General features: G+C 34.7%; 1 protein-coding gene across 1 annotated transcript; it reads left to right on the plus strand.

The window, feature by feature from the left end:
- Positions 1 to 27,071, plus strand: LOC120627056 (transmembrane protease serine 9-like). The gene is made up of 14 exons (XM_039894895.1): positions 1 to 152; positions 1,723 to 1,837; positions 2,701 to 2,863; positions 9,964 to 10,169; positions 11,312 to 11,517; positions 12,958 to 13,018; positions 14,501 to 14,614; positions 18,839 to 18,915; positions 19,765 to 19,843; positions 20,526 to 20,688; positions 23,787 to 23,989; positions 25,157 to 25,365; positions 26,231 to 26,288; positions 26,926 to 27,071. Exons 1-14 carry the CDS (start codon positions 96 to 98, stop codon positions 27,045 to 27,047), a joined length of 1,833 nt encoding a protein of 610 aa, XP_039750829.1. The 5' UTR covers positions 1 to 95; the 3' UTR covers positions 27,048 to 27,071.

The raw sequence follows: 27,071 nt of genomic DNA on the forward strand, positions 1-27,071 counted from the left end.
GTTTAAAGTCGAGCGATGCGCAAATTGTGCGATTTCTGAATTCGAATTTTAATTTTTTTTCTTTCTTTTTTTATTGACTCCAGCGCAGCGTCAATATGTGGAAGTGCTTTCTTTTCTTTGTGTTTGTGGCGCTCACTTTCACTAATGTGCAGGTTTGTGTTGGGATTGCGATGGTTTTTTAATTATTTAATTATTAATATTAGAAGAAAACCGTTAATGTGGTGTATGTTGAAAGTTTTTTTAATTTTTTTTATAGTAATTGACGGACCAAACCTATGGCTCACTTTTAAACGGAAAACATGGCGGTAGTACATCCCACATACAAACAAAAAGCTCCACTACTACGTCTGCTGGCTCCACTACTACTCAATAGTCTCTTAACGTTCCCACTGAGGGCGGCCATCCCAAAAGAGACGGGGTTTTCGAGCATAGTTCCACCATACTGTACCAATGCGGATTGGTGGGCTTTAACGAATTGTAACCACTCGTTAGTGATAATAAACGGGACAGCTTAACGTTTTCTTACGGGGGTTGCTATCCCTTAATTTCTAACTCAGTACTGAGAATTTATTAATAGAAAGTAGTAAGGTAAATATTTGGTATATTAACCAATTCAATAAATGAATCGAAAGCAGGACCTTGCTTTCCGTAAAGTAAAAGTGGGAACTATTACTAAAGTCTCGCGTGTGGTATTTATTCTGTAGTCCTGTGAAGAGTTACGACACCATTCTGAAACATCTTCATAGGATCTACACCAATTTTAACAGTTTAGTTCGGTTTAAGGGCGTTTACCCTAACAAAAAAATAAAAACCTGTTAAGGAAGAAGTATAGAAAATGGTGCCGATTCTATTGTAGCTACTATCTAATAATTCAGAAACGAAACGTTGGCTACGGTTTGTAAAAAATTGTATGCTGCTCACCTGGAAAGGGATAGTACCATTTTTGAACCTACCGATTTAGTCAAGAGAATTGGTGCCAATGACAAAAATAAATTTTCAATTAAAATTGTTATAAGTTTAATTTAATTAAAATGTTATAAAGCTTAACCGTGGAAAGGGTTATGGATATCCGCCCTCAAATTGACCCTTTTGCCAAAGGTTCTTTGTTACAAGGATTGCCTGTAAGATATTGCTTGCAGCAATTAGGCCGCCTTTTTTTTAAGTAAATACAATAGTCTTAAAAATAATAAAATATAACGTATAAATTAAAACTCTGTGCTTTAAAATAACACATTTATTTATTTATAGACACCAACAATTTACATACACTGTTTATCAAATAATCTTATTGTAAGATGTACAGATGTAACACGTAAGACCAATACAAATATCCATTAGCTTGATTATGTAATCGATACAGATAGAAAAGTAAGTGAAAAACAAAACAAAAGTGAGAAGTTAAAACTGACAGTTATGTCCGTTACCTACTTACGTCCGTTGTCCGCTGATAAGCCGCTTAGCAAAGTTGTCATTTGGTAAAAAAATTATACACATTTTTTCACAAAAACAAGGTTGCCAAGCAGTATAGTAGATTTATTGCTTACAGATAGATTGAATACTGAAAACGGACGTTAAAGTATACAACAATTTATTTACACTTTATATTCAAGATATGTGATCATCATGAAATGTGCTTAGCTTGTAGATCTATGTTTAGCTTTATAAAGTTATGCCTATACATTATGAATATGAATAAAACAGTTTTTTTTAACGAATTGACAGGCGGAGTTGGCACGGGACGAGCGTGGTGTATTCACTAAGAACTTTTTTGGCGGTGTTTGGGGCAACCGGCCCCCATGGATGGAGTATAATCAACCTAAGACATCGTGTACATGCAGTTAGTTGTTTTTAATTTATCACATTTCTACGACAATATCGTACTGTAATAGTCATACTAATATTATAAAATAGCTGTGCCTTGCGGTTTCATCCGCGTAAACTACGGGTGAAACATTATGTTACAGGTATCGATAGGTAAAAAAACCTAACCAAAATGTTTTTCAATTGTACCTACGTACGTAGTTTCAAATATACACACACACTGTTCAGATTTATGATATTACGCGCAGATAGTAAAGATAACGATTCAGCTTATTTAATATGTTTTAACAAAGCGACTCAGGTTTGCATGAATAATATATTAACTATTCTTGCTCTTGGTACTTCAGTTACACACTATGTATTTCTAATCTTCAATCACGTAAACATTGTCAAACACAAAATGAGATCGTTAACTTTTCCTATTAAATTTTTAATTCCCCATCATAAATTACTGCAAGTAATATGTGGCCTAGTAGCAGCTCCACTTAAAAGCCGATATTGCTGGGTAAGTAACGTTGACCCAAGTCATTAAATGTATGCAGCAAATGGAAGATAAAATTATGATCTCCAATTCGCTATTCTCAGCTTAATGCTATACTATTACTGCTATACTTATAACTCTATACTATACTACAAGGAACATTGACGTAACTCTCAAAGTTTAAATCTGTTAATTATTACGTTTAGAGAAATGTGTACAACTGAACTATCTGATGGTGAATCTCCACCAATTTCCGAGGATTTCTTAATAGAAAACCCCAATACTAATCGTTGCCATGACCAAAAGATTGAGCCCAGGACCTTGCGATCTGCAATCGAAGGTGATAACCACTAGACCATTTTTACATGAAACATAATGTTTGTTAATGTGCATTCCAGAGTGTGGCGAAAGGAATGAAGTGTCCCGCATAGTGGAAGGCGTGGAAGCTGGCATCAACGAGTTTCCATGGATGGCCAAGCTGACTTACTTCAAGCGGTTCTACTGCGGCGGGATGGTCATCAACGATAGATACGTGCTTACTGCTGCGCATTGTGTTAAAGGGTAGGTTAAAATTTTAATTATGTTTGCTTTCAAACAGGCTTAGACCGGAATGAATTTGGGTACTGACGTCCGGCTGAAGGGAGTCTTGACTAAGGGCAATATTATGGTTGCGAGGGTGTTTTGTTATGGTTCAGAAGCTGTGTTGAGGTTGAAGAAAGTGTGTTTACCAACATTAATACTGGAATTCATAGTCAAGATAGGGACTCCTCTAGGGAACGATTCAGTCGCCGTGAGACGAATTCAAACTTTATTCATTTCATAGTCAAAATTAACCTCCAATTTGGCAGATGGGGCTGGATGCTTGCTAACTGAATGTTGGCGAATATCTGATCAGTACAGGTAACTAAATAAGCCCCAATACATATAGTTTGTTGTTTATAACAGATAAGGGTTTCTTCAGCGATAAAAATGTGGAAATGACAAGAATTTTAACCCCGATATAAATGTTCAATGTTAGATGTTACTGCTCACGTCCCGACTATAAATTTCAGTGTAAGAAGTACCATTGGCCGTTGTTGGACATTGGTAAATTACTACCTTTTACCCGCGGCTTTCCAAAAGTTCCATTTTCAATAATAAGTTGAAGTTTCTTACCAATTTCAACCCCGTATTTTTTGGGTATGATTTGAAAAAAATCTTTCCCTAGTTAGCTTTCTTTATTATAGTTATCTCGAAACCAATTTTCATTTTCATTTTATATTAGATACTTAAATATAAAATTGGTGTTTTGAGACACAGAGGAACATTAAGTCGATTTGAATTTCGAATTGGATTTCCTAGAAAAAGAGGAGATATTTGAGGTCAGAGCTACTACAAAACGCAAAAATTTTATATGTAAAGACCTATAAACAGCCTGTATAAAATATTTATAGCACAATATGTGTTTTTATATTTATTGTGTTTTTATTAACACCAATTGGAAAATCATCATTAGGTATCGAGGTTATTTGTAGAATGCGTGAACCGGTTCGTGATTGGACAAAATTACCTGATTCTGTGTGACGTGACCTCAAATTTAAATATATCGGACGCAATTTCATGCAAATTCCTTTCGATACAGTAGGTACAGATATCTTCAGTGGAAGCCTCCCTTAATTTGAGTTTAAGTAAATAAGCATTAAGCAAGCACTTTAAAGTGGTTGTTAAATGTTAGTGTTGGCTTTTTAATTTGTAGGACAGTAAATCTATTATATAACCTAAAGCTCAAGTCACTGTCCACAACTTTTGTATTTTCACTAAAATTAAGTGGAATTCCTCGATACAACAACTTTTTTTTCCTTGAATAAAGCTAAAGTACGTTTGTGCATGGAGTTCTGCTTTCACCTTTAAGAAGTCTTCGCCAATTACCAGTTGGTCTCTTAAGATGCTATAAATCGCTGAGCCAGGAGGCTTATAAGCGAGAATTTGGCTTTCCTCAAAACTCATAATTATTGTCGTAAGGTAGTCAGTTTGTCTGGGTTCCATAAGATATTTTGAAGAGTATTTTCAGGAACTATTTGTTCATTTTCCTCTTTACAATTTTACTATGTTGCAAGACACCGGGTGTGATTTTCTAAATCATCAACATTCCGTAAACCATTTGCACCTCCTATTATCACGCGCATGGCTAGGTTTGGAATATCCTTCCGAGTACAGTGTTTTCTGATTCTTACAACCCAAGATACCCAGTTTTTGCAAAATCTTTACAAAACCATTATTTTAGAACATGATTATAGAGATCAACTAGAAATTTAATAGCAAGAGAGTAGAGGTAGCATCAATTTTGTAATAGCAAACTTTAAGTAGATATCTATCAATATAGAAATTGCTTATACTAGGTATACATGCTACTTTCGGACCAGTTGCTTTACAGATTAACAATAATTATAATTAACCTACCTAAAACAGGTAGGATGTAAGATACCTATCTATAAATTATAAGTTATAGTGTTAGGCTTAGATTACAATACTGAAATGAAGTCATTGCTTTAGAATTTTGGGGAAATGAAATGATTAGCGCCGCCTTTTGTATTGTACTCCAGTTTTTTTGTTTCTCTCTATTCGTCCTTTATTTTCCTAACTGTGTAGTGGTGTACGAATAAAGTTTTTAAATAAAAATAAGATTTCATCTCCTCGTCAGATAAAGAAGCATGGTTAGAAGACTGAGGAGGTTGTGAGAGCGAATGGTCCCTATGTATAAAAAGATTTTAGAAGATCTGTATGGTGTTGCATAAAAAATATATACTTACGTTACACCGTATTAGGTACAGATTCTTATGTTTACCTCTTCTTACTTTTACCTTATATTCCATACTGCAGCAGCGCAGCTTTTTGTCGAAAACTTTACATAAACTGACCGGAGAAAGTAACGTATTAAGTAAGCATCCTATGCAAAGAGTTATCTGCGGACATCGTAGAAATTTAATATGAGAAAGGTTCTACGATTTCCTCAACTATATTTTGCTCATCGAGGTACAATAAGCAAGTTTCATCTTAGGCTACGTGATCACTTGTTATCACATTCAGTATTATTTATTCAATTAGTGCAGATGTTTCGTTATAAAAATCGATAAGATTTTCGGTTTCCTGGATTCATTTAATAATACCTTACCGTACTTTAATGTGTAACAGCCTTAAAATGACCTTTTGTAGAGCCATTTTGTCATTTGATTTTATTTAAAGTTCATTAGACACAAAAAGCTACTCGTATATTTATAAACAATCACGTAAACAACATTAATGACAGACTGCCGTTTTGATTAAGTGCTTATCATGTTCAATTACGAATTAACGTGGTCGTGGGTTCGATTCCAGGCTAAGTATTACTAGGTATTGAATCATTCTGTACGAAATTCTAAATACCAGTCCGGAGTTAGGTTTGATTATAATCGTTATTGCCCATAAGTCTGAATTAGGGCAGCGGGTGGGTCTAAGCTCTAAAACCATGTCTTTTGTACGGTGGCCTGTGTCCAGCAGTAGAACGATGATGAAACATTAAAGTTAATTCAGTATTTGTCTATTTATATAAGTCATCTTTAGGTTATTAATAGAAAAAATAACTGAGGATACGATAAACTTAGCGCCTAAACTGACAACTCTGTAAATTAGTAGTAAACTACTGTTAGGCCCCAGAATAAACAGTTTTCACTAACTCATAAAAACCTTTATTTATGGTCATAAAAACATCCGCATTGTACGTGTAAACAATATTTCGCGGGTAAATTTGAAACACAAGTACCGTTTGATTGAACCACCCGAGAAGTTTCGACGTTTTAGCAAGTGGTTTTAAAGTATTTGCACAAAACTTAAGAGGATGTTGACTCTACACCTACACTGAGTACTTAGTTGGTAAATAATTCACCATTTCAAAGTTAGTACCGCATATTGTTTTTCTTAAATCCTAATCCTATGTATGTTAAGTAATTTTAAATTCAAAGAGTAATTAAGGTTAATCGATGACAATGAATTTAACGCTTCTGAAATCTACGCGTTAATTTCAATTCAAATGTTTTTCTGTGTCGTGTAATGTAGGTTAATTGTAAACAAATGACGTGTTTAAGAAGATCCTGGGCTTCTTTGTTGCTTGTCAATTTTGGAACAACGCAGAATCCTAATTTGTAATTATTATACCTAAAATGTTAATCAAAGGAGAACTAGAGGACGTTAAATGAGATACTTGTTCTTGTTATTAGGATTCTTTATTTTGACGAAAATGTTTATGCGTCTCCAAATTACAGATGAGATCGTAAATCATCGAAATACGGGTCCGATAACCGGGGAATGGCAAAACAAGCCAAAATAAGTGCTTGGTCCGAATTTGTGAATTCAAATCAGTGGTGTCAGTGCGTTCACCTTTAAACCGGGCGAAGCAAGCTCCAAACTTACGAGTTCATTATCCTCACTAAATGTCCACTTTGAAGGCGTCAGTTAGCTTTTTGGTATTTTTTTTGTCATTAGATGAATCGAAGCAAATCGATAATCTAAGGCAATCAAGTCTTCAAGGGGGGCTTCATAGCAGTTAAACTAGGCTGCGCTTGCAGTCAGAAAAACTAAACAAGTTACTGATGTTGAAACAGCTTCTTGGTTTATTTTACCTATTTTCGCAGTATTATATCTTGTTGAGGGAAAAACCAGCTCGATACTGTTTAGGTATACTGTAAAAACAAAACTACGTATAACGTTCTAGATTAGTTAAATGAATTGAGAAACTCTTAATAAAAAGTATGAGAAAACAGATACAATTACGTAGTTATTGCAATAAATTTATTTAAAATAGTGAATTGAATGATAATAAATTATTTGAAAATAATCATCATCATCATATCAACCCATTACCAGTCAACTACATGGCACGGTTCTCCTCCCACAATGAGTAGGGGTTAAGGCCGTAGTCCACCACGCTGGCCCAGTGTGGATTGGTGGACTCCACACACCGTTGAAAATATTTAGTAGAACTCTCAGGCAAGCAGGTTTCCTCACGATGTTTTCCTTCACCCTTGAAGCAAGTTATATTTTAATTACTTAAAACGCACATTACTTTGAAAAGTTACAGGCGTGCTGGCATTCAAACTCGGTCCCCTGAAAGTGAAGTCGAGCTCCTACCCAATGGGCTACCACAGCTTCATCATTTTAAATAATATATTGGATGCCGTGTGGTGACCGCAGATTAGAATAAAGCCGTTTCCACCGCTCTTTCTACCGCGGGTGTCGCACGAGGCGAATAAGAGAATATATCGGAATATCACCAACTCGTCTGCCAAGCGTGATGATTAACTGCAAACCCTCACGTTGGGAGAGGCCTTTAGTCCAGTAGTGGACTGATATAAATTCAAATTCAAAATTTCTTTATTCATGTAGGCCTAGCACAGTCACTTATGAAGCGTCCATACATGTATGTTTACATAATTGTAAGGGGATGGTGATAACTTCGTACGCCAACTTAAACCTAAAGCTACGAGGGTTCCAAATGCGCCCTGGTCTAAGAAGAGCCCACAACAAACTTAGCCGGGTAATTTTTTTTTTTCCAAAACCAACCATCTCACAGTTTATTTATTTGAAGCTATGAAGCTATGAAGCTAGAGCATTTCACACCCAAGCTTTTTTATCGTTCAAGTAATCCTTAATATTACAATAGGATTTTTCTGTAAGCTTACGTTTTATATACACTTTGAACTTATTGAGAGACATCTCAAATATTTCATTTGGTAATTTGTTATAAAATAATATACAATTGCCCTTGAATGAATTACTCGTATGAATGAAAATATCGTACAATTGTATATACCGTTGACCGCTGATTTCATGGCATCTGACATTAGCAATCGACATGTAAGTATATCAATATCTTAGTGCCTAAGTAGAATCTGTATTCCGAACTACACAAAAAAATCCGACTATGTTTTACAACTAAAAATTAATATTTTCTACAACATTTTTAAGTCGGTGCAAACTGCCAAGTAAAATGTAGAAAATTACTAAATACAGATCAAATACTTCGTATTTACCCTTTTATATAGTAGCAAGGAAAGTAACAGTACAGTTTCTACATTTTCCTTGGCACCCACTTAAAAATTTTGTATATTTATATTTCGCTTTTTAGTTTCGTATCAAAAAAATTCACGCATTTTAGTGGCTACATTTGCACTTATCTAAGTTTTAATAGCCAAATGTTAACTGCTCATAACCTTTTACGAAATATATCTTATCCCGAACGTGGGGCGTTAAAAATTGAGGAGTTCACCCGGCACTTCACCATCAGCAGTCTTATTTTGACTATATAAATATAAATTGCTTATGAACCATATGTAAACGTCTTGCAATACTTATTATTGCATTCCGGTGGCAATCCGTGGTCTTCATCAACAGTTTCACTTGACCAAATGGTGCTTTTCGAAAGCAAATGCTCAAGTTACTTTAAAATATACTCAAATGGCTGTTTAGGTGTCGCTATAATATTTGAAGAGTTCCCTGATGATGATGATGATGAAAATGGGACTACATAGGAACTGTACCATTTTAAACAAAAAATAATAATTTTCAAATCGCCTCATAAAAGATCGAGTTCTGAGGTAAAAAACCTAAAAAAATTATCTATGAATACAACCAAATTGAGATTTTGTAAGTCCATTAAAAACATTCAGATTTTATGTTTCAACAGATCCTATAAGGTAGACCTGACATGATGAAACGATCTAATGATGGAGAAATTGAAAAATGCTGTTTTTTAAATTTTATGAGTTGGTTAGGGTAGATTAGGCTAGGTTTTAAAATTTGCTTTTATATTTCTTCTTGCATAATGAACTAGTCAACACGAAAAACAAAGGCATCACGTAAGTAATAACCACATAGAGAGATTTAAACAAAAAAAAAAAACAAATTTGAATTTTTGTCGTTAATGTTTTCTTACCATTTAGAAGTCATAATGGCCCCACGACCTTTGTTACGTCGTTCTATACAATGTTTGTGAAAGCGTAAATAAGGAGCCGTAGCATTCAAGTCCGAAAATATTTCGTGTCACTTTCGCTCAATGCCAACGCAAATAAGGCTTTGTAATGTCATACGGTGTAACTGACTCTTCTGTACCTTGTTATATACCACACAATTGAGTTAAAAGACAGATTAGATTTGTAACTGAATGCCATGAGTGTAAGAGATTTGCTTTTCATTCTAATATAATAAATGAGAAAGTGTATTTTTAAGTTTGTTTGTTTGTTGTTGTACCCGCATTGAAACAGCATTGAGGGTTAAATAAGACCTGTTAACTGTCCCATTGATGATAGCGTAGTCGTTATTAGGACTTCGGCCGCACTCTTGGTGGGACGAGTTCTATCTGCTCGCACTTTTCACTTATTGAAATGATGTGCAATTTAAGCAATTTAATCTCACTTGCTTCAACAGTGAAGGAAAAATTCGTGAGGAAACCTGCATATTTGACAGTTGTCTACAATGTTCTCAAGGGCGTGTGAATGGCCAGCGTGGTAGCCTACGGTCTAAGCTCTTCTCTTTTTGGGAGGAGACCTGCAGTACGCCCTGCACTTAGCCAGTAATAGATTGATAATGATGGCTGTCCCACGATATTTTGCTACCCTACTTTTCACGCTAATAGTATTTTTTGATTTCAGCTTTATGTGGTTCATGATAAAGGTGACATTCGGTGAGCACAACCGTTGCAATGCCACCGTGAGGCCCGAGACCCGCTTCGTGGTCCGTGTCATCGCGCAGAACTTCACTCTCACCAATTTCGACAACGACATTGCATTATTACGACTGAACGAGAGAGTTCCCATGAGTGCCGCTATAAAACCAATATGTCTGCCTAAGAGTGATCGTAAGTTCTTTATCATAATATGTCCTATGCAATTAGACATTATGGCCTTCCGATAAAATTGACTCAATAGCAACACTACTACAAAAAAGTGGGTTAAAAAGTGTTGTTAAAAGTGTGTGACGTCCCCTCCTCCTACTACTGCCACAAAAATATTATAGAGTGTGAAATGTTAAATAGTATAAAGCTCAATTTGCAATTCTTTAATTTCCTTCGATTTGGTGTTCAGTCGAACGAGTGTGAATACCATTATATATCGTTAACGAAACTTCAAAGTTGAAGCACCCACAGTCGGCGCAGTATATAAAATAGCCTAACACCTACTTTTATATTTCTCCTATTAATCCTTTTTCCTAATTACTCATAATCTTACCAGTAGAATACATTTTGACTTATCACACAGCCAGATTAACCTTATTAGATTAATTTCATATTATCCTGATATAGAGATATCATTGGAGTACACAATGATATTTTTCGCTGGCTCGGGCTAGAAACGAGACATGCGTAACAAAAATCGATGGTCTAAACATACTTTTATAACAAATTGTTCTAATAATGTGGCTTCACATTGGTGAAAGAATTTTCAAAATTGGTTCAGTAGATTTAGAGGTTACCAACAATCTCACAAACTCACAGAGAAGACTTTACTAAAAATGTAGAACTTTAAAAAGCTATTAAAAAAAAGGTTAAACCATTAACTGGATTACCTTTAGTTTATGTTTAATACCTATCCTCAATCTCATGCTGTTACAAAAAGTTATAGCAGCCGACAGAGAGAGTGATTTATCGTTTATTGATTACCTTGATTGGAAAATTAAGAAAAGGTATTAGTAATATCATATGTGGTGGTAAATGAAGTCTAACTTTCCTCACATGTGTATAAAGATTGATGAGTTATAGGGTTTCTAAAATATACCCGTGTTGTTTCGCACAAAGGAAACTCTCCATATCCAGGCCTTCAAGATAGGTTATGGTGCATGCCAAATTTACTCACTTATAAACAAAAAGTACCTGTTATGATAAGACTACCTAAATGACTCCAGCCCGTAAAACCGCATAATCCTTAGTCATCCATAATCCTACCGCGTAATCTCTCTCCTATGAGAGGAATTTAATAAACCTATAAATTATGCTGTTATCAGACAACCTCTACGTTGGCGCAAAAGCAGTAGCATCAGGATGGGGTACACTAACAGAGGAAGGCAAGGTATCGTGCACACTGCAAGAAGTTGAAGTTCCGGTAATAAGTAACCAGGAGTGCAGGAATACTAAGTACACGTCCAGTATGATAACCGACAACATGCTTTGCGCTGGGTATCCTAAGACCGGAGGGAAGGATTCATGTCAGGTAAGCTTTTTTTTTCAACATTGCGTGTTGCCAGTGATGACCTATCGTTCCGAAACATGGTCGCTAACTATGGACCTCATAAGTCTCCGAGCCACTCAGCGGGCGATGGTGAGAGCTATGCTCGGAGTATCTATAGTGATCAAATCAGTAATCAGGAGATCTGTAGAAGAACCAGAGTTACCGACATAGCTTAACGAGTTGCGAAGCTGAAGTGGCAATGGGCGGGGCACATAGCTCGGAGAAAGGATGGACGTTGGGGTCCCAAGGTGCTGGATTGGCAGCCCCGCACTGGTAAGCGCAGCGTTGGTCGACCCGCTGAAGTTAAATATATTCTGGGGTGATAGAGCTTTTTGTGACCGAGCTCATCCGGGAAAGTAATACCATGCTTTTTTTGGCCGCTAAGCAGCATTGTTGCAATGCTGTGTTCCGGTCTGAAAGCCGTGCGTGCCGGTGTAATAAAAGGCACCTGAGGTTTTACATCTAAGCCATTGTGATGGACAGAGGGCAACCCTGCAGGATGTGTTCCTTGCATGCCCTGTAAAGTGTTGCTCTGTTTATAGGCGATAGCTATCCACTTACCATCAGGTGGGCTATCTGATTGGACAATGAATTATTTATTAACTATGAAAATATCTTGTCATTGCTGGGTCCATAGGCTTGGTTGGTAATTTAGCCAACATTGTCAGTAAAAACTTACATCATAGCTAGCGGCTAGGATGGGCAGGAGAAATTTTTTCTCACCGAGGAAAGTATACAATTTTATCTATTACCACAGCGTTATAAAGTCTCCGTGACAATAATATCACACAAGTGGAAATAATATCCAAGTAATGAAAGTGTAATAATAAGCGGGGTGGAATACTCCTTTTACCTGGTGCCGTCCTTGCAGGTGGACAATTACGGAATTAAATTAAAAAAAGTTAGCTGGGATTTGAACTCGGCCCCCCGAAACTGAAGTAGAAGTCCTATCCACCGCTTAACAAATACCTAATTGAAATAATGAAATAAAAGAAATAATGTTAAGACTATGGCATATGCAACCTTTTAACTACCTTTATGCCAAACATTAAGTCGAGTGGATGTTGTGTTTGGACGTAATTGAATTTCATGTTGTTCTAAGACTAATAAATAGTACCTAGCCTATGTGTCTCTGTCATTTATACTATATCTATGCAATCGATCAAATTAATCTATTATATTAAAATTTTTATTGTTATAAATTTACAAAAATGTCATATATATTTAATTTGATCGTCAACAATAATTTGCATGTGAAATTGACGTGGTACAATTAATCTATTTTATTTTAACAGTAGTTATATCAACGTTATGAAATATAAATTGATTGTAATTAAAATTAATGCTATTGATTGATTACAAGCGAGCTTGTACGCAATAAAAAATGCTGTATTGAGGATCGTTATTCGTCTTTGTTTCCAGGGCGACAGCGGAGGCCCGCTTATCACCGAGAGAAAGTACGACAAGCGGTACGAGCTAATAGGTAATGAATATGGATACTTATTTATACTCACTTTGCAAATCCTATAGCGTCCGTACTGCCTTCTGCAAACAAACGTTGTCACTTTCACTGGTTTATTCATTTTATTCATTGATGTACGAGTATATAAAGGAATAGCGGAACATGACATGAAGTTGTCGCTTCAAATGTTTATCATCAGTGGCTGTTTTTTTCATCTTTATTACCCAAAGGCTACCTTACTTAGTTTCGACAAAAATCATGTCAGATGGAAAGCAATGAAAAGGTCAAGGTTAGAACGCGCTGGCATGCCTATTTTCTCTTCTTGAAGGTGGTAGTGATAATATCCGGAATCGACGTGCTTTCCATGGCACAGAAGTGGATAAAGAATTAAAATTAAATATTATTATAACAATTGGATAAACTTGACAACATCAATCGGTTAAAGGCAAGGCCGTAGTGTTCCTAACTGGGTTCAGTTTTGCGTCCTGCAACAACTCTTTTCAAGCAAATTCTCTTGCTCGAACGCGCGTCTCTTCTGATTAATTGCACGCAACCTAGAACGCAGGTTTGACGCCGCAGTTTTGCCTTGCCTTTAAAGCTTATAAGGAAATTACAAATAAATTTTTTTTTTTTAATTTCTGGCGTAGAATGTATACATATTAATATGTGATTTACATACATTATTTATCATTGTCAACCTATTACCAGATAGTATGGGTTTCCTCCCCGAATAAGAAGGGTTTAGGCAGTAGTAGATTATCATATAGAGAACTCTCAGGCATGCAGGTTTTTCTCGTGAGACAGTTTTAATTGCTTAAAACGAAAAGTGATTCCGAAAAGTTAGAGGCGTGCTGGGAATTCAACTCGGTTCCTCCGAAAGGGCATAACTTATTCAACTACTTTTTTCAGAAAAATATAATTTTGCACTCTATATTAAAATAAATGTTACTATAATGTTGCGGAATATCTCAGTGATGGCATGAAATAATATGGGGAATCTATTAAATAACTGTTTATCAAAACATAGTTTCCATATTTTCTAATGATTAATGTCAATTAAGTAAGACATTAAGTTCTTTAATAATTATATATATTTTTTATTTTTTATTCTAATTTCACCTCTTATATTCAATTAAATTTTCTTAGCTTCATTTTTAGTAAATGAATTTTTCTGTGCGGAATTAAAAATAAAATAAAAAATTGCTTAGATTTACTTTAATTAATAAAATGACTTATTATGTTCTTGTGATTAAAGTTAAAATTTAAATTTTCAAAATTGTAATAGATACTATTAATAATTAGGTTAAAATAATATTCATACACCAAATGGTAGAATGTACTAGGCTGTTTGATGTAACTAGATCTGTATGTTCCTACATAGTAAATATATTCGAAGACACAAAACTACGCAGGATTTGTTGAAAAATCTATGTGCTTATCTCCGATCTATAAATAAACCCTTGTTACTTTAGTATTATCTAATAAATTTTATTGTCTTTACAGGTGTGGTATCATGGGGTAACGGCTGTGCTCGGGTGGGGTATCCTGGGGTATACACCAGAGTTACCAATTACTTAGACTGGATTCGGGAAAACACCCGGGATGCTTGCTTTTGCAGCGACTAAAGTGCAAGTTTATTGGGGTCTAAACACATTTATTCACAGTATTCGATTTAAGTCGTACATTAGTCGAGCTTTCAGAAATTTGATTGCATTAAATTTTGACGGTTGACCCTCTGGTTCAGCAGGGTCAATTTTGAGAATTTGTATTTAAATAAATTCTAGTTGTCTAATATTAGTCCACGGTTTGTTACCGTTGCATGGAAATTGGTCAAGGGCTTCACAAACTGCTATACTGCTAGCAGGTTAGCGCACTGCAAACTTAGATTGCATCTTCACTACAGGTGAGATCGCTAATTTTGCATTTTTAAAGAGTACTCAAAATACTTTACTGAAGTAAATGTAAAATTGCCTTAGCATCGAGAAGTAATAAAAACTAGCTTTATTGCGCTATTTTTTAATGCCGCGGGAACTGATACTTTTCCCTGGCTCAAAAATATCTTATGATTATCTACAGGATGCTATTGCGAAACGAAAATGTTGCATGCGTTAGTAGAAGTACACTACTTATTTCATATTTACAATGAACCATCCATAGCCAATATTTGTGTTTAGTCCCCTTAATATATGTTGATACATCTATCTGCGATAAATACTTACCATACATAAGAAGTAAAACTAGTTAGTTTTATTTAATATGATCGGACTATTAGGATATCGACGTTATTACTAAAATTAAGCTGAGAGTTTTTAAGGCAATCATAATTTGTAATATAAATTGAATTGAATACATTATTGAGTCAACAAACTCGTGTAAATAATACAAATGCGTAAATCGATTGATTTAGTGATATTATTTTAGAGGATGACAATTTTTTGTATAAATTAAGATTCGTCGTTTCGTTTCTAATGATGTTCATCGTTTTTAATGCAATAAGTTCTATGTAAAATGAAGTCAACGCACTTAATTTATGATTTTAACATTAAAAGAACATGTAAAAACAATAAATAACTTAGTGTCTTAATAATAGTCATTGTATAGCTGATGAGTTGTTATTGAATGTTTTTTCTCTATTTGTCATCAGTTTTTTGACATTCGAAGACAAAACATTGCGTAACTATGCAACTGCTTTACAAAGTTTATTTGTAGAATAAATGTGAAAATATTTATTATTTTCGAAAATATTATTATATTATATTATTTGCTTGGTCGAAAACATACATTACATGTAAACATGATATAATATTAATAAATAAACAAAAGTATAAATTTTACGTTTCATTAAAGAAATTAATAATGGGGCTGAAGAATTTTCTCTTCTGACTGTACCACCAAAGGTTTGGAATACAGATTTTACCGAGATGAACCCAGCAAGGAACTTTTAATATACTCTGATGAGATAAAAATGAGGAACGGCCGCTTCCAAGCAACCTTGTCATTAAGAAATTCATAAATTGTGTTGTTCTTTAACTCATTATGGCATTCTTGCATTAAAAACGATCGTACGTTCCGCGTTTATAAACCAATTCCATTGTAAAATATATATTTGTTAAACTTGTATTTATTGTATTGTATTTAAATATAAATTACAAATTGTACCAAAAATATATCAATAGGATCCTGTTAGATATATTTTATATTATTTTGGACTGTAATATTATTAGTCACGAAATATACGTAATTATGCCATACTATTTAAGGCTTAGATGTAAGTATGTGGAATTGTAAAATATTATAAATGAAGTACCTCAGATTAATGGTTTTATTTTAGCCGGGGCCGAATAAATTGGACTTTTATAACGGGTGGATCGATGGTTGAGGATAAAACGAGATTAAAATAAAACTTTGTTAATTTAGTAGCTATTAAACCAAGGGTGAATGACAGTTATTAGGTCGTCTTTTGTGATATATTGAATCTTGAGCAATACCTAAGGATCAGATTGATTGTAGTAAATATGTGTACCTAAGCCTGTTCCTACTTTACGTTAAGTAAGAGAGTGAAAGAAGCGAGTGGGGAATCCTAGGAAACTCGATAAAAGTTTTTATTTGGAGAGAAAAAAATTGTGGGAAATTTAAGTTAAACCTATCCAACTACGTAACCTTCGAAACGTAATTATACCGAAGAAAAAAAAATTACGGGTATCTATAGGTTGGAAGAATGGTTGATACTCTACGGTAGACATTATGTGTAACTACATTTCTGTTCATCTATACTAATATTTCAAAGAGGAAAGATTTGTTTGTATGTTTGTAACTGATACACTTTTAAAATGCTGAACTAATTTTAACAATACTTTCGTCGCTAGAAATCAGCCACTACAAATGAAGTGAACACATATACTACTTATATTTATTATTTATTACACATAATGCTCCGATGTTAAGGAGAAGCAGAGCAAAGCGCAGCATACCTTGCCTCCTCAGCATCACTCCCTGAAGCACATGGCGACCTACAGTCCGACACCCCAACCCCCTAGTGGTCGAGGCGTCCACTTATACCCCCGTCCCCGACGTCGAGCCAAAGCGGCGACGTCCGAAGCATGTCCTTGACGACCCTGACGACAAAATAACTACCGACAACGTGTCCCAACAACACACACACACGCAACATACACAGCGTCTTCGCCGGCGAAGACGAGGGCCCCGATTTCTGACGTCATCCGGACGTGGATCCTTACCGCGGTCACGGGGGCGATCGGACTAAACAATGATTAGTCCAAAAGTCCACCAACAGTCAGATTAACGTCGAACCGAGCCGAGGTCCGAGTCCTCGCAGGAGGCACCCTCGGGTCGACGTCTCCCACTTCCCCCCCGATGTCGTCGAGCCCTGGGGCTCTTCTCATGGCGAGCTTTCGCGCTGGCCCCACTCCTCCGGTGACGCCGTAGCAACCCCTCAGGTGGTTATCGGCAAGTGTCCTTCCGAAAAATGCAAAAAAATGCAAATACATGGCGACCTGGGCGGCCTGCTAAGCTTCTGGAGTGAGCTCGGCTGGCTGGAGTCACCCAGCGGGGAGCCGTACCAGTGGCACTACTTACAGATAATTTCACAGCATACAGAAACTTGTATTCTACTGAATAAGTAGCATTTAGGTTTAAGTTAGGAGTGCAATATGACAATAATAGAATTTGGAGGATGAGAAGTAAGACCGTCAGTTATTCTTACATTTTAGAAAAATCCGAAGGCAGGATCTGTTATGAAAGCTCAGAGATCATTGCTCGGAGTTCTTTCGTGACCAGAAATCAGGAGATCCAAATAATACTCACTCATTTATGTATATTATCCATATTTACTAGAAATGGATATTTTTGTTAAAATATCCGTTTCTAGTATCTAAAACAAAGAATACAACAAAAACAACAAACAGTTTTCATAGAAATATAACATGTTAACTTTTTACTAACGGAACATTTTAAGTCCATATTAAAAGGTGATTTTCAGTAGCCCTATTTAGCCTTATAATATTATTTGTCTTTACACAAACGTCATCAATACAATGTTATGAAGACAAACTGTGCCCTATACAGCATATTATTTGGACTAATAGATTAGAAGATGACAAACACCTAATTATTGTAATAAAAATCTTCAATGTGTTAAGTTATAACCCTTAATTAACGCAGGTGAAATAGCGGAGAACAACAAGTAAATGAAGTGTTTCAAATTAGGACGAGACTAAATTATAAAAAGAAAATATACATAATAAAAAAGTGATAATCTGTTGTTTACCGTTAAAAGATAAACATAGGAAAATAAATAGAACCGATATTTAAATGTCAAATATGTACAAAACACGTGTTACGAGTGTAAAAACAAATCAAGATGTCAAACACACCTGTAAAGACGTCAATAAGACTCAAATTAGCAATAAAATGTTATGTTAGCCTAGAATTTTATCATATAGTTAGATATGTCAGCGGTCGTTGATCTGTGAGGTCATTGCCAAATAACATCTTGTCCATACAGCCTCTAATCGGCGCTTAAAACGCTGTCTTTAAAAAGCTTCTTTAGAGATAATTTCTTTAATAAACACTGCTACAATTTTACTGTAAAGGAGACATAAATTCCATATAAAATATAGCTTGCAGATTAGTCGTGTTGGGTTATAGCGGCTATAATTTTTGAGTTTTAGTAATGAAATGCTACCTTTTAGGGTGCGGAATGCTCATAAGTTCATTCAGAGCGCAGCCATGAGTTAGTGTATCAAAAGCTTTGCTCCCTAAACATTATCTTTTGCGTGTTTATTTTTAATCTGTTTTGTTTAAGTGGCAACAGAAAATAAGGAAAAAAAACAATGTTTTCTTACTTGGTTTGTTTATTTTTGTGTGTATCTATCGGCGCCGGAGACACGTTAAGTAAGGTAAGTTTTTTTGGTTTCTTTTCTATGTTTCTATGTATACTTCACTTCTCGCAGATGAGTTAATTTATTCGATAACTTTTTACTGTTACGAATTTGCCACAAATATTGATTGCTGTCATTTATCTTGATTAGTCAAGCGATAACATTGACAATTTTCATCAGTAAAAGTATGATTGGAATTTTGCTATGTCTTTTCTTGTTTTATTCATTATCATCATTCTATTTTTGTTTGTATTATTATCAGTCTTCAGTCAAGAAATGTCTCGTTCTATACTTGAAAATCATTTAAAAATAATATTTACTTCATTAATTTTGTGAAATAGTGACCCGATCGATGCAGTAATGTTCATTTCAAATTGTTTACTCTATATTCTTGGGTCAACGGGATCTCAATTTTTCAAATTTCTACAACTACATGGTTTTACAATTGTATTGATCCAAGCTTCAATCTAATTACTATCTCCTGAGGGAAGGTAAATAATAAGTATAATTTAACGTTTGCTTTGAGAGAGACGAAATTGTCTTCTCTATAATATAATTTTACGAATGCTTTTCTCCGACCTATAATCTAATTTTAGACCAGAAGACCATTCATATAGTTTTGCGATTGGTATTATTCAAGCTATACTTAATTTAATTTTTACCTCCTTTGAGAGAGAAAACAATTAATATAGTTTTTGATTGCATTGCATTACTCCAAGGCACATTATAAAAAGCTAATGATACAATATGATGATTTTATATGAAAAAAAGATTTAATATTTTGGAAGTTATATATTATTGCTAAGCAATTTTCTAGTAAATGCTACGTTACGTTTAGTTTAAGTTTGTGTTTGAACTGTGTTTTAGGATTTACTCAGAGTTAGTGATGAATATTACGCGTATGGACAAGAATCAGACAATCAGTTACCTCCTTGTCGAGATTGCAGTAAGTAACTTACTATTCATAATTGATCACTTACTAACGATTATCCTTCTTAAATTGGTGATTTAAATTTAGGAATCGGAATCGGATCTCTTATCTCTGGTACCTAAGTATTTCTATTTAGCAATGTTTTGCCGCTGATTGGCGCTGTGGGCAGCGACTCTACTTTCTGAGTCCAAGGCCGTGGGTTCGATTCCCACAACTGGAATAATATTTGTGGGATGAACTTGAATATTGCTCAGTGTCTGGGTGTTTATTTGTATATTATAAGTATTCATGTATATTATTCCGTAATGTATGTATTGTATTGTCAGTCATGTAGTATTGTGTACAAAAAACCGCAAGTTTAATAATAGTACATTATGCAACAAGTAAGGTTACGTGGCATTTTACAGTTTTTTACAGAAGGCGGTTTTAGGCGCGCGAGCGCGATAAGTATTCGAGAGTGTAATAAGCAATGTACCATACGCGTTTCATACGACCATTTTAATCACACTTGCGAGAGAAAAAACAGGCTAAACTTAAATAAGTTCTCAGTTCAGTTTCTCCACCTGTTTTCCACTGTATGAAAGTTTCGTAGGGCACTCTCTATCTGTACGATTTTGCTGGCAACAGGCTATGCTAGTTTATAATATTTTTATCAAATTTTCAAGTATTCAATAACAATACTATTGTTCTTTCCTAGGTTGTGGTGAGCGCAACGAAGAGGCTCGCGTGGTTGGAGGTTCTACCGCTAACGTAAATGCGTTTCCATGGATCGCACGTCTAATCTATGGGAACGCTTTCGGCTGTGGGGCATCACTAATCAATGATAGATACGTTTTGTCGGCAGCACATTGCGTAAAAGGGTACATTAATTATTTTCTTAGTTTTTTATGTATATATACTATTTATATATATATAAAATGAACATTTTGCATTCTCGACAAACACAGTTTCACGATCAGCCTAACCGCCGAGCAATATATGTGCCTTTTTTGATTAATATTGATGCAGTAGTTGAGCCTAACATAGCCAACAAACAAATCAATATAAAAAACAGACACAACTTTCCCATTAATAATGTTTTACGGGTATGGTATGGGTATACTCATATTTAGTGTTTTATGAGACCACCCCGATACTCCGATTCAAAGACTTTTTAACAAGATAAATGTGTTTTGACAGCCACATACTGAGTCAACTGGTAATTTTACTAAATTCGTTTTGTCACGTAAAGGCGCAGCGGGCGTCATTTAATGCAAATGATACCTAGTATATTTATTTATGTAAACAGCTATTTAATGTTTTTGTTCAGTTATTTGTTGAAAACCAGTTTGTTAATTTTCCCATGTTAATTTTTCCTAGGCTGTAATACTGAACTAAACTGATCATAGGCCTAGAGGAAGAGGAGGAGGGGGTTTGCTAAAATGAATTATTGGAAAATTAGTTATTAAGTTTCCTACGGCGTTTAAAAAAAATCAACAAAGTATTCTGTAGGGTACAGTTTACAAGCGTAAGTCGAGGGCAAATCCGCGGGAACAGCTTGTTATGCCATAGGAAGTTACAAAATTCTTTAAAGTGTATTATCATAAATACACAGATATCTCGAAAACACGATCGTAAGAAGTTAAACATATTATTCGGTTGTGCAGTAGTCATTTAAACGAATGAAGCAAAATATCGTGTTACTTCTTTAGAACTGATTATACCATAACACGCTTAACGTCGCAAAACAAAATTTATTGCTTGCTTATAAGGATAAAGGCCATTCTACACAATACATATTATACAGTGTTAGAATCGATCAGTTTTCTTTATTTTCTATAATTATATTTATCATGTAGATATACGAGTATTTTGCAATAACTATACTTGGTTATCCGGTAACTGGATCGCTGGTGTAGTGGTTAGCGTAACATGGGTTCGATTTCCGGGTCGGGAAAAAAAGTTTAAATTACCTTATTGGTAAAATGAAATATAAACCTTTTTTGCCACAGCAATGACTTGGAAATTAGCTGTGTCCATCCTCGTGTTTCAGAGAGTGTGTGATATCGTCGGCCCCGGTTATTAACTAATAAATATTATGATAAAAATCCTTAAAGCAAACCAGCTTGCATTATAGAAGCGTGGTGCGTCCAAACCCTCTCTTTTAAAAGAAATAACTGTCAGTCGAATGCGTCGAATAGAAATACTCGTAGTTTTCGGAAATAATTAGTGACCGACTTTTAGGGTTCGAACTTGCCTTCAGCAGCAGCTTCACCCATTTCACTACAGTATTTTCGTTTAAGCATGGTGTAATTAAGAGAGTGTAAAATTAATTACTATAATCGATGTCTAAGAGGCAGAATAAAATATATAAGTTTGATGTGTTGTAGTGCACTTTTCTTTCAGTTCTTAATCCAATCTTATTCTTGAGGTAAATCCTCAAAAAACTGATAGATATTGTAATAAATATAAAAATTCATGTTAGTTATGCATATCGTCATGTGGCCAATTTAGGTGATATCAAGATTTTCTTGTGGTGTGTATGGTCCTTAACTCCTAAGCTTAAGTCGGATTTTATCCGACCTAAACAGGAAAGTCAAGGATGTATAAATCAAGTTTAGAAGCTTTTGAGAAATGCACATATCATTAGCAAAGGGATTCTTCCTTTGCTCATTAGCAAAGGAAGAATCCCTTTGCTATTGCTTTGTGTATTTCTTTGATAATTAATATTGTATCAAATTTTTTTCCTCAGTTCTTTTATTCGGGATTTTAAGAGCAGTTTAAAATTATTTAAATGTGTTTTTAACATATGTATCGTTGAACTACTTAAAGTACGTAGGTACGTGCTGTAAGTACCTTCTTTTAAGACCAAAGTTAAACATACATAAATAATAATTACAATTAAATATTATACGAAAAAGTAATCATTTAATATGATTTATATAATACAACGTTCAACATTTAAACGATATTGTCAATGCCGAGTTCTCTTGTAGCTGCACTTGCGTTGAAGTCTAATACATTGGTCTAAATTGAGTGTCCGTAAATTTTATCGAAATCCGTCCAGTAGTTTTTTAGTCTAATCAATAAAATCTGGTATTACTGCGTTGAAATCTGTAAACAGAAATCGAAGCTTTTAACAGAACTAACATAATGAAATTAAACAACCTGAACCAGATGATTTATTTCTTCTTGAATATTTAAAGTAATTAACATTTATTAATTATTTAAAATAATTGTTTTATAAATATAACCTAAAATAAACTCCTTAAAACTAAATAAAATCTAAAACGTCCTCCAAACCACCGCAGCGAGGCACAGTTCCTAAGATGCTGGCAGCATTGCCCCTTTGGATGGCCAAACTAATTCGTTGGCCAAGGTAACTGCCCGCACTAGGATCACAGGTAGACTCGATAACCCTTTTCGATAATTCTTTGAAAAGAGCTCTTGCCTCCGGACCCCACGGTCCCAAAGTCTCTACTCCAACGATTATGATTGATGATTTATTTATTTATATATTTATTTTACGCACTGTACACATAGCAACTACAAATATGTAAAAAAATTCAAATTATTAGGTTATAGTTTTTAGGTACCTTTTACATCACAAACACCTATGTGTAATTATTCATTGACTACTGAACTAGTATTAATTATGTCTTCCTCAATTATACAGGAAAAATACACAAAAGAGCAATAGTGAGCAATTCTTACAAAAAGACGGTTAAAATAAAATATATTATTATTGTTATATGCAAGTATGTACCTATATACAAGTACCTATGTAAAAAGTAGATACCAAAAACGTTTAAATTCACGGTAGAGTGGAAACAAAAAAACTTCCATCGGACCAGACCAGAGAAAATTCTGAAATTATAAATTCCTAAATAGTTCCTGCTGGCGATCGAATCCTCTACTCATGAGTCCAAGGCACTCACCAATGCGCCACGGATTTTAATTTTTATTAACCTTCTTTCAGATTTATGTGGTTCATGTTTCGGGTGAAGTTTGGTGAGCATGATAGATGTGATAAGTATCACATACCGGAAATACGCTATGTCACAAAGATGTACGTCCATAACTTCACGTTAACCGAATTATCCAACGACATCTCACTTCTGCAGCTCAATAAGCCATTGGAGTATTCCCATGCTATTAGGCCTGTGTGCTTGCCTAAGTCAGGTAAGGACAAAAAATTTCATATGCTTCACAAAACGAAAAGTAACGTAACGTGTACGATTTTTTTTTATATATCATTAACATTTATTTAGTCTGTAATGAATGAAATAAAAAAATTATAAACGATGTTTTTTGAACCAAATTGAATACTGGCAGTATTCAGATTCAAAATTTAAAAATTCATTTATTTATACAGTTTATCTAAATAATAGTAGACATTAATTTTATCGAATTAAAAATGTGAATCATTTTTGTCAATCCCTCTTATCATAAACCCCTGATGTTCTCAATGTATTCAGCTAAAAGCGTAATTTGTTAAAAGTGTTAAAAAGGTGTTTCTGCAGTATTAAATGCAATCAGCTCTCAATTCAATCAATCTTCAAACTTTAAAGGTAAATAACTCAAAATTGAAAATTAAAAAATATAAATACAGAAAGGAAGGCCAATTACATAAAATAAAATATTTTTAGTATCAAGATTTCAATCCAAATTTATGGTCGATAAAATTTAGGGTTTTACCATCTTGTTGCAAGTCATAAAGATAATATGATTCCTTTTACATTCGTATTGTAATCCGGCGACTTTGAAATGTTATTGGCAGATCAATACTCTGTTTCGGATCTAAATAAGGTAATAAATTAGGGCCTATACCTATTAAGATCACGTTTGAGTCCGACTAGATTTCTGCTCGAAGGTTCGTAAAGAAAGAAAGAACGTATACTTTATAGCACATAATTAAACACATACCACAATAATATAAAAAAAATAAACACTTGGGAGACTTACATAGTAAAAAAATCATCGCTAAAAACCAACTTGAGTAAACTTGCAAGGTTGCAAGATATATTTCGGAGAGTGTAGTCACCTTTTGAATCGAACCGTCGCACATAAGAACTTATAAAAACATAAGGTTCTGCATAGGTTAAGGAACGACATGTACAAGGGTCTTCTGTTCCTTATTTCTTATATCATGCATCCATCGGGTATGATTCCTACAGTCAAATCAAAGTTAAAAAGGAAATTAGCGACCCGCGTGTCTCGGAGAGTACGCTAAGCTCACAAACACGCATTGGATCAGACTATTGGGTTTATATAATCTTCTCCGCTATTAGAGAAAAGGCCTGTACCTTGAGGTTTACGTATTCCCTAAATCAATACAGCTTTTTTCAGATTATAATCTCTACGTGGGGACTCTAGCAACGGTATCTGGTTGGGGGGCAATGGCTGAAACCGGAAAATGGTCGTGCACCCTTCTAGAAGCGCAGCTGCCGGTCCTTAGCAACGAGGAGTGTCGGAATACAAAGTACAATAAGACGAAGATTAAAGATGTTATGATGTGTGCTGGCTACCCCGCAACTGCCCATAAGGATGCTTGCACTGTAAGTATCTCTTTAATATTCAGTCATGAGTTGAGACTCTTTTTCTATTTTGTCTTTATTCCACGTTATATGCCAGGCCATATAACGTGGCCTTCAAATTCGAAGATAGACTTGTTGCTTTGGCTTTGGATTTTTTTTAACGATCGACCGCATTACTCACGTCAAACCTCCTTCGGAAGCCATTTGTCTGTTCAAAGGGGTAAGGTTGTAAAATGTTATCCCTTTTCAAAGACATTCAGTCTTAAAAAACCTGAGACTATTCTCTCTTTTGAAGCAATGGATGCTATGGTCACAGAAATGTTGCTTACAAGCCGGATGAATTAACATGACACCTGCCTTGGAACGAACAGAACGTCTGTTACCTCTGCATATGTTATCTTTATACTTTAAAACTATCAAACTGTTATTTGCTATTATTTTCCACTGTTATATGATTCTGCACACACGTCATTCGAGCCAAGTGTAGGTACAGGGAATTCGTCAGAGTTGTATTGGAAAAGGCACATCACGCTACAACAATACGAATTCGTGATTTCATTATTTTGATCACATAAAAGTGATAAGATAATGTACCGGACCAACGCGATAGGGGTGTGTTTTAATAGGATTTGAATTAATGTTTCAATGATGAACGTGTTAAATATGTTTTTCAACAATTATCATCTCTTACTAAATTAAGCAATCAAAATTATATAAAAAATGATTTACCTTAGAGGTATCTGATTCCAGGATATATTGGACTCCCTAATACTTCACATTGCGTCGTAATTTTATTATTTGTTTTAAATATAGGATCTGAAATCCAACGCCTGATTTAATTCATCTGCAATTTTATATAGACGATGAACATAACATTTTGTTGCAGGGAGACAGTGGCGGACCTCTGGTTGCTGAAAATAATGAGCATACGTATGATTTAATTGGTACGTTATAATAACTTTGTTTATTATTTGAAAAATGAGCCGTCGCGATGCTTCAAAAATATGCACGACAGGAGGGTAAATTAATGGAAAATACTGGTCTAGTGGTCGAAATACGACATCAATTTGCCTGTTTTATACAAAGATTTTTATTTAAAGGATATAATAAAAAGAACAATTAAAAAAGAGTTTATAAGTGCCAAATACATGGTAACATTTCAAAGTAGTGTGTGTAATGTTTTTTTTATTGATTTAATGAATATTTTGAAAAATTTGTAAAAGAAATTCTTCACTTCTTCTCAATAAAACAATAAGTGTGGGAAGTATCATACTCCTTCGTCCGCGCAATTTTCTTAAAAAGGGGTACAAAGTTTTCCCTCCAGGTATTAATATATAGATAAATATGACTTTATCGGAAATAAAAACCAAAAATTCAGATTTGGTTGTCAAAATTCGGTACAAGAAAATCTCTTTTTTTATGCCCACTGTGCGTTAAGATGCAACAGATGATGAATGAAAAAAAAAAAATGTAAAGTACAATGTTTGACATGACCAATTTTTTATCTTACTCGGGAATATAAAAAATTAATTATTCAGAGAAAAAAGGTGTTTAAAAAGGTTTTTTTTGTTATTTTTCTAGGAGTCGTCTCATGGGGTTGGGGATGCGCAAGGATCGGATATCCGGGTGTCTACGTGAGAGTTACAAAGTATTTAGACTGGATCCAAGAGAATACCGCTGACGCATGCTATTGCGCTTATTAGAACATATTATTAATGTATTTTAAA

This window comes from Pararge aegeria, chromosome 10 (genome assembly GCF_905163445.1).
Source record: "Pararge aegeria chromosome 10, ilParAegt1.1, whole genome shotgun sequence".
Lineage (NCBI taxonomy): Eukaryota > Metazoa > Arthropoda > Insecta > Lepidoptera > Nymphalidae > Pararge > Pararge aegeria.